Source organism: Homarus americanus, unplaced genomic scaffold (assembly GCF_018991925.1).
Source record: "Homarus americanus isolate GMGI-L3 unplaced genomic scaffold, GMGI_Hamer_2.0 scaffold23578, whole genome shotgun sequence".
In the NCBI taxonomy this organism is placed as follows: Eukaryota; Metazoa; Arthropoda; class Malacostraca; order Decapoda; family Nephropidae; genus Homarus; species Homarus americanus.
Window position 1 is genome coordinate 7,238,616 of NW_024733231.1, and position 16,402 is coordinate 7,255,017.

Sequence of the window (16,402 nt, forward strand, 5' to 3'; positions counted from 1 at the left end):
TGACCTGTGCCCTGGTGGGCTATCTCGTTTAAAAAAATAATGGCCTCAAAATATCCATGATTTTGGTCAGATTTAAAAAAAAATGGTGGGGGGGGGGGCAGCTGGGTGGGCTCGCTGTGCTTGCCATGTTCCCCCCACCCACAACTTCTTGAATATTCCTGGATCCACCCCTGGATTAGTATAACACCACTCAACCATGGCAGTGATCACACCATTTGACTCCAGGTAACTTTCTAGAAAAAATTAACTTTCCCTATCTCTTATCTGGGTTGCTATTGACATCTGTTCTAATGCACTTGTAGTAAGATAGATATTAAGTAAGATCACCAAACAAGTCAGCATTGGTTCAGTATGTATAGTACAATATATACTGTAGACAATAACACCCTATTGAAATTTTGAAAAGATTTGTGGAGTTGCCATATACAGGTATAGAGGAAAGAATACTAACTTAACCCAACCTGACCTTACCCTGTGGAGGTATGGGTTTGGGTTCACACTCAGGATGGGTTGGAGAAAGGAAACTCACAATGTGCTCTCTGTATACATGTTGTATTGGATGTACAATGCAGCTTGGTGCTGGGAAGTGGCAGCGTGGTTGCAAGCGTGATGTAGAGAGAGCTGGTTGGTGAGGGTGCTCAGAGGAGGACGGCTTGTGGGTCGCCATGCTCGCCGGCGGGAGCGAGGACCGCCAGGCAGCGGCGGAGGAGGAGGTGTAGCTTGCTGCGGCTGTAACTAGAAGAGGAGAGAGGTCACCACGAGGTCAGGTCTTAAATAGCGGGGGTAGGCGTGGCTTAGTAGTTGACCTCCGTGATGTATGGCAGCGCTGGTTGACCCAGACCATGAGGCACACACTGTGGAATTCGCGGGGCTGCTACTCAGCGACACACAGCGTTTGTAGGGGAGAAATCCACTACAACCCAACGTGTGTGTGTGTGCGCTCCTGGTCTATACAGTTTTTTCTGTGGAAAAACACCATTAGAAATTTATGTACAGTACACTGTATACCGACATTGTCTATACATTACACATGCTAAACTGTATACTATACCTGTATAGTCTTAATATGTTAGTGTCGGAGAAAAAACCCTCAGACAAAGCCCTCTAGCACAAATAATAATAAGCATTTTGTATTTTTATTATACGTATACAGTTTATGAACCTAACCTAACCTATTTTGCACTGTAACGGGGGATTTTGTCCTACAGTACTTTACATTTTAACTGGGGGAGCTTTTGTCCTGACTCCCTTAATATACATGCCAAACCAATATTAAATCTTTATTATGATTTTACTTAAAAATAATTATTGTTCCTATCATTATACGTTGAAGTGTAGAGGGAAAAGGAATACTGTACTGTATAGTATACAGATTACAGTAAAAACTTATATATTGTACTAATGTCTAGGCTCACACGTATGAATATTCATCTGTTGACTCAAGGAACTATTACAGAGCTAAAGGAAGATTTTAATCATATACGTTTATGAAACATTGTTGTCTCATACGTTTTGCGACATGTTTTCAGTGTTGCCAATTGTGAGGGTAATCTAATCATCATATATTTGTGAATCCAACAGTGTTATTACCTCATGAAGTACACATATTTGTACGTCTATTAAATATACTTCTTCGATATATTGAAATATCAAGAAAGTGGATTACGTGTGCCAAAAGAATTTATTGGTTATACAAATTGTCAGAAGTGCCCGCAGTTTCCAGTTTAGCGCTTTTTTGTTTTTTGGCCTAATCTACCGCCAAAATTTCAAGTATTATAAAAGAAGATCTTAAAGTAAAATAGGAAGAAATGGTGAACGGTGTTACACAGCTCAGCTCCTCTTATGAAATGTTTTGTGACAAGAAAAACTGTCTTCTAATATCTTAGAGCATATCCTTTCTTTTATCCTCTTCACCACTGATCAGCTCGTAGCCGCTTGGGCGATCGGTCACGTCTCTCACGCACTGTTGGCAAGTACTAGTTGAACTTCAGCGTGTAAATAAGCAACTTGAAACTGAATTACCGGATCCAACCAAATTGCTAAGTGACCTTGTTCATCTTGTTGAAAGAAAGGAGATTTAGTACATAACTAAAATCCACATCCGTACCTAGGACACGAGTTTGAAAAGCAGATGTCACAGTGCAAGTTTCCGGATGAAATCACACGCATTGAGTTCCATTTTTTTTAGAAGCTTCATCACGTATTATGGAAACAAAACAGACAGGGATGCAACAGAAGAAAATTCCTTAAGTGACCTCTCTTGAATTAGCTTTGACAGTGGTCCATTCCAGCGCTGATGTGGAAGGCATCTTTAGTCATGAGTATTGTCGAGTCAAAACTTCAAAACAGTACTTTGCATCAAGTTTAAATACAATGCTATCAAGTGTAGACTAAGAAGGCATGGAAGTTGTTGTTAATTTTTATGATTATTAACTGCCGATCAGTGGTGAAAAAAATAAAAGTAAAGACATATGAGTCATCACAACCACAACAGGATCCTCGCATGAACTGCAACAAGCTGAAAGTGACCTAGGACAAGATAAAGACATCGAGGAGGAGATGCAGATTGGGATCAAGCAGATGTGGAATACTGATGAGTAGTATCACATCATTTGAATCAGTAATATTTGTATAATTTACCACAACTACAGTAATTCCTGGCACTTTTATTAGCTTCATTTATAAGTTTAGCGCTTTTTGAAAGGAATCTAGCGCCATGTGAAATTTTCAGTTGGCAACTATGAGTAGCTTTCGTTGGACTTGGAAACACTGGAGAAATTGGTCAATAAAGGCGCATAATTTGATCAACGAAGAACAAACACGCAAAGGAAAAAGAGAAGGAACACGTGACTGGTGCTGGTCATGTGGCACAAGGCACTGTAAGTTATGGAGACGAAGAAGATATGAGTGAAAATTAAGCCCGAAGAACAAGAAACGCAGTTCCTCCCGAGCCCTGACACATGGGTGCTGACGCTGGCCATCATCACTGCTATTACTTTGGCGTAACGAAAGACAAGTATTACTGGTTCCTGAACTAGTGTCTTAAGATCCAGTGATTTTGTCAGGTATTATGTTGAGACCCCGATGACAGGTTCTTCACGACCGACCCATGGATGTGGAGGTCGACCCGAGGATGGAGGTCGACCAGAGGATGGAGGTTGACTGCATACAGGAGGTAGGTAAATTATCCTACAATGACCCACTTAGTACAGTTCTCGGTTTAATATTCCGTGTGGTGGAACCCCTCAGCTAGGAAGTAAGGTTAGGTAGGTTTCTTGGTTAGGTTGGTGAGGTCTATTAACAATGCTTCTGCTGCTTGTTTTTCTTATCAACTAAGGTTAAGTTTGGTTTGTTTTAGAAATAACTACTTTTTAACACATTTGCACAAACTACGAAAGTGTCCACTATAAAACACACTGAAATTATAGTGTTTTTAAAATTATTTTCTATGAGAAATGGGTGGTGGGTCAGTTATCAATTATTATCTTTGCAAATCCTTGTAATATCTTCAAATTGCCTGTATAGTACTTGCCAACGGTGCGTGCGTAACAGCGACGTGACCGACCGCCCAAGTGGCTAACAAGCTGATCGGTGGTGAAGAGAATAAAAGTAAATGCCCTATCTATGAATAGAGGTTAAGGAAGGTAATTTTACCCACAGTTGATTATAGGAAATGAAAAGAGGAAAAGATTAAGGCATAATATTTTATGAGATACAGTACTGTACAGTATATGACAATGAGGCATGTGAGGGCATGGACCAACTGAATAATTATTTGTAGTAGAGTATTATACTGTACAGTAGTTGATACTGTAACTGAAGCAATTTACCTGAGTACAGTACAGTACAGTACAGTATGTTATACACTCTGAATCTGTGGAAAGGTTTGAAAAAATGTACATATAAACAGTAGAGCACACAAGACCAGAAATTTTATTTATAAAGCTCATAAAAAGTGTAACCACTAAGATGTTGCAGCTGAACCCAAAGTGATCATGGAACTCAGGAGCTGGAAACACAGGGTAATTAAGCTTATTCTAGAATGTCATCTGTCAGGATCTGTGAAAATAATGCAAAATTAAGTAGGAAAGTTTGTTTATTATAATTTAAAAAACAAAATTCTGAAGCTGTTGGTTGTTTGTTTATATGGAACATTTTGAAACGAAATGCTCAGAATGTACTGAAGGTGACATCATCAGGAGGTAGCACATAGACATACCTGTTCTGTACTGTATTAGTGTTGGGAGAAAACATGCAAAAATAGTACAGGGTACTGCATAAATTGAAAATCATAATCTGCATACTGTAGTTGGAAATCCATAACCCAAGTCATCTTCAACCTGGGGAGTGTCATGTGTTTTAATGATCAATCTGTCAGTCAGTCACTAATTCCCTGTTAAGGCAAGAAGTGAATTCAAACTTTGCTTAACCTTTAATGTTATAAAGTTTGGTACTTTGTTAGCCAGACTATTTGGCTGATGTTTTGTTAACTCTGACTCTTGGGTAAAATTTACCCCCTTGTAGTGGTGAGGACCTTGTTCCACTCTGAGCCTTGTGTGAGTATTTATGTGGCCTGTTCTTTTTTCCTACTCAGTGCCTCAGTTATAAGATCAGTTACCTTTCTTCCTGCTGCAGCTGGCCAAACTGGAGACGAACAGAAAGTAACTAAAGGCTTTACTTGCTTTGGCAGTACCTGTATAAGATCCATTTGATTGTGTGACAAAAATACAGTATACAGTACAGAAGGCTCAAGTGACAGTGCTTTTTTAATTGACTTTCATTGCTACAGTTGTGAAACTATACTTAATGTATCTGTGTTTGCTTTTTTCTTTAATCTTTTTTTGCATATTGAGTATTATTATTATTTTACAGTATTTGTTCATTAATTATTATTATTATTAATTTTTTTTTTAAATAAACTAACTATTGGTACAGTATTACTGTTATTCCTGTGATTAATGTACTAAATTGAACAATCAGAGACAGGGTTTTTGAATAGATATTGATATATTTGTGCTTTCTTACAGGGAGATAAGGGGCTGAGACGTTTACTTCCTCTCTACCAATTTCTGCAGAGCTCTTGCTTGAAAGCTGCTGTTGACATCTTTGTACGTGGTTTCAAAAGTGCCCAGTATGTTCAAGACAATCTGAATACACAAGTTATGCCTGATATGAGACTTATGGATCTATTTCATCAGATGAATAATAAAACTAAAACTAATGACAAAAAGAAAGGAAAGAACAAGGGTGGAAAAGATCCTCAACCACAGCAGCCTCATATACAGATGAGGAAATCAAAACAGTTCACCAATATTAGAGAGAATGGTGACATCCTATCGCAGGTTACAGTGAAGGATTTACTGGTGCCCAACCATGAAAAGTGCAAAATCCTCCATGAGTTGGATCTGATTTTCATTTTGAATGTGATAATCAATGAAATGTTACAGTATAAGCTCAGTGATTCTTTGCTGGAATCCCTAATCCAGATAAAAGACACTAGGACTGTCCTCTTTCATCCACGATATAATTTCAGTACGAAAAATTTTGATGAATGTCTGGAGAAATTAAATAAAGCAATGAAAGTCTTATATAATCATCTGGATTACTCAAAAGAACAACTTGAAATTGACGTGCTTCATTGCCGCCAGGAAGCACAAATGGACGATCAGATAGTCGACAATATTGTAGGTATGTATTGGATAAACTTTTATGTAAGCTGCAGGTTAATAGTCATTTAAGAGTAAAGCCATGAAAATTAATGCAGTTTATGCTGGAAGCTGACTGTGTTTTGTCCCTCTTGTGCATTGTATTCTTTTTTAATCCTCTGTTGCTCATTGTGGGCAGTTACTCTCACCCTCTCATTGAGGGGGGGGGGGGATTACAGTGCAGGTTCATTACTGTATTGGTAATAAAATATAGATGAGAAGTCAAATACAGGTATATTGCTTATTTAATATACCTGTCAGCACTGTACTAATAAAAGTTGTAACCAGATTTTGCATAAAATTTTCGCCATTTAATTAATTTTGCCACCCTCTGAAATTTATCTTGCAGACATCCATGCCTGATCAGTAAAGGTGAGGGGAATATAGACTCGGTATTTGTTCACCTAACTTGAGTTCATAATTAAGAAATATTACATACCCAGTACAGTAAGTCCTCTTTTAACGTTATGGTTCCGTTCCGGAAACAATGTTAACGGAATCAATTTTTCCCATAAGAAATAGATAAATTATGGGAGTTACGTTTCCCAGCCTCCCACTACCCCATAAAACACATTACGTATACAGAAGTTCAATGTCATTTTTATAGAAAATGGTATACAGTATATATAAATAAACTAAATCATTTTGTATTGTACTCAGTGATGGACGGAGGTGTCTGGTGGGTAGTGGAGAGGAGGAGGAGGAGGGTGGCTCCTCCTTCCGGTTTAAAACCTCCATTTTAGTAGCAAGGCTAATGGTCTTACGTTGCTTCTTCACAACACTGGCGTCAGTAGCACTTGATGGGCGTTTGGAAGCCATTTCGATGGTTATAGTACAGTTATAAGAGTAAAAACACACGCACGAACGCTGTGGTAACCTAACAAAGACTGGGGACGCCGTCTGCGGGTGAGAGTGTAGCGCGTCAAGATGTGATGCGTCGTACAAAGTAGCCCTTGATGGCTTTATACTGAATCGGCGGGATGTTATGCAAATCATGAGTATCTAAAGAATAGCGACGTTATAACGAAAGAACGTTATCAGGGGCAACGTTAAGTGAGGACGTACTGTAGGATATAGATAATTGCATCTTGTATTTTCTTGAAATTAGATTTTTACTTTGTCCTAATTTTCTTTTTCTTTATTTTATTTATTTACTTTTTACAGAGAAGCTCCGTTTTGAAATCCACAAGAAGTATGCACCGCCTCAGAACTACATTGTCCCCAATATTTCTCGGATACAGTAAGTTAATTTAAGTTTACTTTCCTTGTTTGAGTTTTTTAGGGTTGAAAATAATCTTTATTAGACTTACATTCACTCTTATTGCTGCAACATAGATTCTCTCTTTATTCACTGTCATATATTCACTCTTACTGCTGCAACATAGATTCTCTCTGTATTCACTGTCATACATTCACTCTTACTGCTGCAACATAGATTCTCTCTGTATTCACTGTCATACATTCACTCTTACTGCTGCAACATAGATTCTCTCTTTATTCACTGTCATACATTCACTCTTATTGCTGCAACATAGATTCTCTCTTTATTCACTGTCATACATTCACTCTTACTGCTGCAACATAGATTCTCTCTGTATTCACTGTCATACATTCACTCTTACTGCTGCAACATAGATTCTCTCTTTATTCACTGTCATACTTTCACTCTTACTGCTGCAACATAGATTCTCTCTGTATTCACTGTCATACATTCACTCTTACTGCTGCAACATAGATTCTCTCTGTATTCACTCTCATACATTCACTCTTACTGCTGCAACATAGATTCTCTCTGTATTCATTCTCATACATTCACTCTTACTGCTGCAACATAGATTCTCTCTGTATTCAGTCATACATTCACTCTTACTGCTGCAACATAGATTCTCTCTGTATTCACTGTCATACATTCACTCTTACTGCTGCAACATAGATTCTCTCTGTATTCACTCTCATACATTCACTCTTACTGCTGCAACATAGATTCTCTCTGTATTCAGTCATACATTCACTCTTATTGCTGCAACATACTCTCATTTTATTCAGTCATACATTTATTGCTGCACTGTGCTGTTCCTTCAGACACAAGTCACCTTGAATCTGTACAACTGTAGTCTAGACAGTAGTTATTTAGGGAAGGAGAGTTACAGTTTGTGAAGAAAGTGTTTTGAAATGATGGAATTATTGTTGAAGTGAGAAAAAAATAATGTCTTAAGAACTATTTAGTATACCCTCTTCACCCCTGGTCAGCTTACTAACTGTATCATACTGTTTCCTCTTTCCCTTTAGTGTCCGAATATTAAATATATCTTAAATGTTTTATTTTTTAGAGAAACCTTAAATATTTTCAGTATTTTACACTAAATATGTTTTTAAGTTTAATGATAAAAGAAGAAAGTGTTGAAGTGAGAGAAGTACTGTAGTATCTTCAGGGAGTATTTAGTGGGCAACAGTCCTGTACCCTCTTGCACATTCTTTCTTTCCTCCCAACATGTAACTTTTATCTTTTACTCGTTCAGCACAAATTTGCGCAGCACAAACTTCATAGGAATATATCTTTTGTGTTAAGTAGGGATTATCTGTACAGTGTAATGTAACATAAGCATAAAATAAATGGAATAGAACCCCCCCCCCCCCTCCCGGAAAAAAACAAAAAACAAAACAATAAACACAAAGACATGCACTACATCCACAAGTGCACAAGGTTTAGGATAAATGAGAATTATGTTCTCCTCCCTTACACATATGAGCTTGTGTCAAAGAACAAACATTCAGTGGAAAGTTATTGTTCAATCAAGTATTTGCATGAAAACTTTTTAGGGTATAAAAGCTTCATATACTGTATGTACAGAGTTCAGGATCTTTTCCTGAAGAAGAGCGTGCTAACTGAATTGGCCCTAAAGGGGTCATTATTCCATATATACAGTATGAGAATTTGTTTCTAAAGTCACTTATATATGATTGACATGAATGTTTCATTTGGTACAATATTGGTAAACACATTGTTGAAGTTTTTAAGTATTTATTTAACTAAATGAATGAGAAGTAAACATATGGCTCAACTCTGGGTGAAGTGAATCCTCTCTTCATCATGGAAAGAATAGGAAAGGCAGCCTGTAATGATGGTGGTGATGGATGAGATGGTAATAAGAGGTGAGGGAGGCGGTGGTAACTGGCTGTTGCTCTGCCGGGCGTTGGTGTCTACAGCCTCAAATTTGTTGTCATCAATTGTTGTCTTTATCTATGATGATGATTTAATATAGCTCTACAACAGGATGTTATGATAAAGATGTTTTAACAACAAAAACATACAAGAAAACTGAGGGGTTAGTGCCTGCCAGCACCCCACACACACACACACACACACAAAGACTGGTGGATAAATATGAGGTTTGGCAAGTAAGCTGGCTGATAGATCTGTCAGTATAAAGTGGACCTTGTCATTAAACATACAGTACAGTGTCTAATTTCAATAAAAATATCAAAAAATTTTATGGTGACAATGTTTACTTTTTCAGTAAACTTTCAAACCTTAATGCCTTTCTTAGGCAACTCATTTGTAGTCAACAGGTCCATGGGTTGAAAACTTAAGGTTTCCAAGATCTAGACACATAGTTAGAACTAAGAGAGCTCAGGCTCTCAATTGGCTCAGCCATGTCAAAATGTAGTTAATATTTTTGACTTCATATCTGTATTTTTCGGGTTAAATAAACTGTTTCAATATCAATGTCAATAATTTGAAAGTAAGTTAATATTTTGTCACCATATCCTGGTTTCTATATACAAAGGGATAGAACATTTATGATTACACTACAGGCTGAAAGCATTTTAAGTCTCACTTGCACCAGCACCAGTGTTCTTCTCTAAAATCATCATGATATAAAAAGCACTATTTCATGATCAACTTCTGTTACACCTCACCTATGTAACCCTCACTATAGGAGGAGGGAAAGAACCAGAGTTGGCTGACCCACTGACCCAGGCTCATTTACAAAATGGATTTTTAGGATCAATATCCCAATTATAGCCTTTTACTGCTTGGTTTGGGTGATTCTTGTATCTAAATCCAGCTAGAAGTAAACACTAAAAGTCTCAAGTGCTTGTGCAGTTGTGTACCCCACAATATGAGCTACCAGTAAGTTCTTATTCAAGGAAATAACCTTACAAGCCCCCAAGTGCCACACAGTCGAAAGTTGTAGTGGTCTCCTCCAGAAAGCAACTCGGAAACACTTGCCAGTGCCCAAGCTCCTCCTCGAAGGATGGATATCATTCACATCCCTCTTAGGAATGACAAAGTAGATGCAACTCCATGTAAATAGTGTGCCTTAGGTACGGAGTATCATACATCCTGGTTGAATAACTTTGGTAGTCTATTCTCTTCTATTAAATGATTATGGTTTAGTGACTTCAACTTATACAGTAGATTTGAAATAAATTCCTGCTATTGTAAATGATGTGTTCATCTTAGGGAAGATGATAATGCCTCCAACAAACAGAGTGAATGGTGAAGGCCATCCTCCAGCTTCCAAGTCTGGAAACAAATTCCCAGTGACCCAAAGCTGGGAGTCTTACTTTTAGAGTGAAACTTATTACATGATCTGAGACGAGCCCAAGATATTGCCTGCCATAAAGATATAAAATTATCAAAACTTGGAGCTCAGACAAATGTTTCCCTTAGGCAAGAGCTAGGAGGAAAGTGGCTTGTATTGTAACCATCTCCATCCTCACTGCCACTTAAGGCCCTACAGAATCCAGAAACCTAAGAACTGGTTCTAAATGTCAAGAAACCTCCATTTTACTAGAAGGATACTTAAGGAAGGAAATGTTAGAAAGATCTGCCAATAACTTCAATGTTAGGTCTAAAGCAAAATCCTCACTTATAAGACTTAACATATTAGCTCATGAACTTGGCATTTGAAAATTCCAAACATCAAAAATTCAATATCAGAGCTGTCTCAAAAGGTAACTTTCATTATCTTCATTATTATTGGAAATGATTGCAAGTAGGTTTGATTACAGTATACCGTACTGCATCAGTACATTCAGTCTTTAGTGGTACTGTAGGTGCTGTATCCATAATGGTCTCTTATAGAAACTTGAATCTGAAGGAAAGCATAAACTAGCTTTTGTACTGTTCCAGTCACATGTTAGGTCCTAGGAGCCTTGGGTTTACAACCCACAGACTAGTTTACTATGCATTGTAGTACATGGGTCACCCAATCCAAGCTTAGCTATAATATAGTATTGCAAGATGAGTCTCCATAGTTTTCAGATACAGTTTTATTTTAACTGTTCTCCATTTTATATGGTATATTGATTTGCAACTCCTCAACCATCCATTTGTGCTTCTGTTTCATCCAAGTTTGCTTGTAGAATTAAGCTAAAAATATACAGTATACTGTACAGTGATGCAATTTTTTAGGCATCTTTAATTGTGTGCTGATAAGGTTTTCAAGATGCTGGGTTGAAATTTGCTCCATTGGAGCATATTAGGTCTGAGTCACAACCTCAACTAGTTTTCTCATGTTTTCCTCAGAGAGCTGTCTGAGTTTGTGATTGAAGATCTGGTGAAATTTATTAATGACCAGCGATATGCTGTGCCTGTTGAAAAGTCCCCCATACTGTTGTGTGGTAATCGAGGCACGGGAAAGTCTCTACTACTCCAGAGCTTAGCTGCTTCATTCAGCAGGGAACCGTCATCAGAGTTCTTGCTAATACTACACTTAGATGAATGGAGCAGACAGCGGTTGTCTCATCAAAGTAGTTGGACCAGGGATGCCAAAACAGAATTCTGGGACCAAATATTCAGGTGTGTTAAAAGCCTAGCTCCAGAATTGGTGAGTATCTATGGCATGGATTCAATAAAAGCAGTAATACAGATGCATATGAATCAGGTTCTTTTTCTTATTAACTGGGACATTGATATTGTGGGTCCAATATGTAAAGAGATGAGTTATGGAACATGGGTAGTGAAGTACCACGGCCTCCACTCTCCATCAGTAGATTGGCAAGTGCTTAAAGTGGAACCGTATGGAGAAGTACAAGTGAGGGCAGCACTAAAGAGTTTAAACCTTAAAGACAGTAAAATTGTCCTTCGTTTGTATGAAGACTGTGAGTACAAGGAAATCCTTACTACTTTTGACATGATCAAGATTTTTAGTGAGATGAGAAGCACTGTTACTCATGGGACACATTTTGAGATTGCAGAATTATATGTGAAAAAAAAGTTGAACAGTTGTGGTGATGTAGAATGTATAACAAAATTAGGAGAGATTGCTTTCAATGCTATTTGTAAGAATAAACTTGTACTGAAAGAAAGTGATCTCTGTAATATTTCAAGTGAAATTAAGGAAAAATTTTTGGAACATCATGAAGAGAAGGGCACAACATTCATTCATCTTATTGCCCGGGACTTTATGGCAGCAAAGTATGTCATCTCCCAGCCCACAAAGGCTTGTCAGGAATGGCTTTGTAATGTTCATGTCTTCAAAGGAGTTTTCAAATTTGTTTGTTCAATGTGGTGTAAAGACCTTCATTGTTTGAAAGGCAATATCCATTACATAAAAACCTATCTGATTAAACTGCTTGATGTCAAGAGTCTTGCTGGAGAAGCAGCTAACAAAGAAATTGGCAGTAAAAAGGGAAAACAAAAACCTAAAAAGAATTTTCCTGTTTTTGTCAATCCATTGAAAGATCCATTCACAAAATGGGGATTCATCTTACACCTTGATGATGCATGTCATGGGCGCAGACAAATTTTAGAGCTGGTGGCCCATCTCCTCTCCCATATTCGCTGTTGGCTAATTAAGACTGAAAAATGTTGGGACGATGGAAAATTAAGAAGATTTGAGAAAATTCTGAACAATGTGGAATTGAGGGAAGATGATCCAGTTACTATTAAGCTTGAGAGTAGTACAGACACAAACATGCTTATTAAAATTTGGAATAAGATTAAAAACATTAAGAAATTGTTTCACTGCTGCCATGTTAAATTGATTTTGAAGTACAATAAAACTGTCCCATTAGTAGATCAGGATAATGTTGTAAAGCTTTTTGATGCCATCTCCAATGCTAAAAGTCCGGTGTACATCACTCATTACACCGGCCCTTTTCTCTGTTCAGATATCCCAGACATTCTGAAATGCTTTTGCTTGAGAAAACTAGTGAGGGTGAATGTAAGTGTTTATGATGTAGCTTCTCTCACTGAGATTATGTCTTGTAAAGGATTGGGCACTCTCAGAGACATGTCAGTAAGAGTTGAGTTAAAGCTCTGTGAACAGCTAAAGCTCTCTGAAGAAGCTGTCCTGCCCTCACACCGCATAGAAATACCGGATCATGTCGACCTGGACCTCACCATTAAATATTTTGTCAATTTTCAGAAATTGCTCGATAGATTTAAATTCCGTCACCGCCTCTTTTCACTGAGCATTCATGATGTATTTGTTTGGAACGGATTTAAATTAAACTTGTCAGCCTTCAAAAACCTAAAAAATTTAAATATAAGGTTTGAACCAAATATGGGAGAAGAAATTGAACAAGAGAGAAAAAAGTGTGATGTTAGAGTGGGAATTATGGAAACAGAGGAGCTTGACAAGGTATCTACCAAACTACAGATACTTCCGAGGTGCTCTTGGATGTTTAACCTTGTTGTGTCACTGTCCCTGCCTTCCAGGTTAGAAAGACTCCTGTTGAGAAATGTGGAATTCTACAATAACTCCAATAATTATCTGTTGCTAAATTTCTTTGGAAATTATAAAATAGACAGACTAGTGATATTAGATTCTCTGCTTTCCTTGAAAGGAGTCAAACAAGTCATCAGTACTCATACTGAAATTATTGATGATGACTTAGCAACAATGACAAAAAAGTTGAGAGTAGACAGATCAAGTAGTTGTGAAGTTCGGGAACTAATTGCCAAGAAACCGAGGCTCACGAAAGAAGAGCGTGCCGAACGAAGGAGTAATAAACCCCCTGGGAAAGAAATTATAATAACATCGGAGTTGTCTTTATGTACAAATTGTGAAAGTTTCCCCTGTTTGTGTACTGGAGTTGGCAGTGGAGACACCTTTGAAGATCTGATTTATGTCATTGAAGATATTTATTTATATGATATCCTGAGCTTCACCTACACAAGTAATATTGTCACTGTCAGGAAGGATATATGTGGAGATTTAAGAGTCCACTGTATCATATCTCAGCTGGATGATTCCACAGCAAGTGAGATACACTCTTCCAATACTTGGCTAAGTAAGCTATTCTTGACATTGACTCTAGCACAGTGTATCTGCTTTGACTGTACTAATCTGTCCTACAAAGGCGCCATGGCAATGGTTCATCATTTCAAGAACATTAAAAGGGATCATAGCTCTGACGGAGTGGTTGAGCCCTTTTCTTTAACGATAGAATCCATCTGCCACTCTACGACCCATGATCAATTCTTATGCCTCATTGACTTCATCAAAAGAGAGGAATGTCTTGCAGTTTTCAACTTCAGGTGTATGTGCATAAACAAATGCTTTAAAGTGAAGAAAACCTGTAGTGGTATGATATATCTGAATGATGTTGATAAAACTGACAGATAGATAACAGTACAGTATAGAAAATGAGAATTCTTACTTCTTTATTTTGTACATCACTTTAGTGTTGACATACTGTACATCTTACCCATAGTTATGTCACTGTGTTAGATGGTCTGATTTAATGCACTCTCTTAATCTTTAAAGAAGAAGATTTGTTGTGGAGTATAAGAATACCATTTTTTCTTCTGAGTTCAAGATTTTTAAGTCATGGTAGTGTTTTGAAAATAATTGGTTTTTTCAATATTTCAGATGATGGTGTCATAACTTAAACTTTTACCATCCTCCTTCAGTAATGATCTTGCTATCAGTGTAGCCAAGATACACAGAGTGAAAGTGGGCTCCATAAGAATGGCTTAAATCCCTCATTATTTTCACTCTTTCTTTTTACTCCGAGGGTTTTTGGGAGTCAGGTCTTGTAGCATATGTCCTCTGTATTACTGTTTGTGTGTTGTTAGTTTGAGGTGATGAAAAAGGTGGCCATTATACTGACAGCTTCTTGATGTTGTACTCTTGTTCTGCAACACTTTAGATTTAATTCAAAATTTATATAATATATATATATATATATATATATATATATATATATATATATATATATATATATATATATATATATATATATATATATATATATATATATATATATATATATATATATATATATATATAGTGATTATTTTTTTAATAACTATGATGTACAGTATATAATATACAGCTTTCAATTTTGTTGTGATGTTAATATGGTATTTAAGTACTGTAAAGTCACCCACAAAAGTTCTGTCACCTCTCCTACTGTTCCCTGAAGCAGTAGACATTTCTGTCCAGAAATGATTTGAATTCACAAATTTGAATTTTGGGGTTTGTGGCTCCTGAGGAGAGGCAACAGGCTATTTGTTGGTGACTGTACCTGTATATATTGTCACATTATGTAAATTATTTGTGAGGGTCAGTCAACTTTGATACATATAGCTAGTGGAGGGCTTTTAATCATCAGTTAAAACTTCCATTAATTTAATTGGACCAAATAAAGATTTTTCTCTTAAAAGTAGAATTGTGGAGATGTGACTTACCATGGAATGTTAAGTTATGAGCTTCTCACATCTTAGTCACAGATTATTGGTGTTGCAGGAGATGTTAATTTATCTTTATGATTGTTATGAATTAACCCAAGTCAACTGTTAACTACTCCTGTACCAATAGAATGTTTAGACTATGAGTGCTGTACTGTACCTGTATCAATGATTTTTTAAGAAGATGGTTGGCAACAGGTTCTGAGAGCACAGTTACCATACCAAACCTGTAATATATATTTTATAACTTTTTCTGTGTATTTTTTTATTATCACCTCAATAATTTTTTTTTAAGCATTGAAAAGAAGTTTGTTGTTTTTGTGTGATGTTTGGAAAGAATCTCGGTACAGTGCAGTGAAACCTTCATCTAATGGACTTTTGGGTCTAATGGTCCTCATTCTAACATACAGTACTGTATGTAGCAGAATCTAACAAATTGTAAATAGCACTTAATGGATTTGGAGATCTAATGGTCCTAGATCTAATACAGGCAAACCCCGTATTCATAGCCTCGGTATTCGTAACCTCGTTTATCCGCAACCAGTTTATTGTTACCCATTTCCACTATTCGCAATGGTTGCCCCATTTATTCGCAAATTCTTACGAGCAAAAATTTTGAACCGCGCGCCTCAGCCGTAGCGTAGGACAGCGTGTGTACGTATTCCTCCGCCATAAGCTTCCGCTCGCCTCGGTCTCACATGTGCTGGCGTGTGTTTTGTGTGATCTCGCAATGCCTAAGCAACCAGCTACTAAAACTCCCAGCAATGTTGCTAAGAGATCACGTGTGGCAGTTACATTGGAGGTGAAATTGGATATCATAAAAAGACATGAACACGGAGAAGGAACGTCAGTGATTGGGCACGTGCATGGCTTGGCTTCCTCTACGGTGCATTCTATAGTTAAAAGCGCCAACAAGATCAAAGAGCTGGCCGGGTCTGCAACACCACTGACTGCTACGAAGGTGACGAGGTTCCGTGATGCTGAGATGGAGAGTATGGAGCGGATGTTGAGCACGTGGATTGACGACTAGACCCAGCGACTTAAAACA

The 16,402-nt window shown here is 37.4% G+C and overlaps 1 protein-coding gene across 1 annotated transcript; it reads left to right on the forward strand.

The window, feature by feature from the left end:
- The first annotated feature begins 2,740 nt into the window (after nucleotides 1–2,740).
- LOC121869668 lies at nucleotides 2,741–14,833 on the forward strand. The gene is made up of 4 exons (XM_042371205.1): nucleotides 2,741–3,175; nucleotides 5,028–5,688; nucleotides 6,870–6,945; nucleotides 11,242–14,833. The coding sequence occupies exons 1-4, from the start codon at nucleotides 3,110–3,112 to the stop codon at nucleotides 14,285–14,287; spliced, it is 3,849 nt and encodes a 1,282-aa protein (XP_042227139.1). The 5' UTR covers nucleotides 2,741–3,109; the 3' UTR covers nucleotides 14,288–14,833.
- The last annotated feature ends 1,569 nt before the right edge of the window (nucleotides 14,834–16,402 follow it).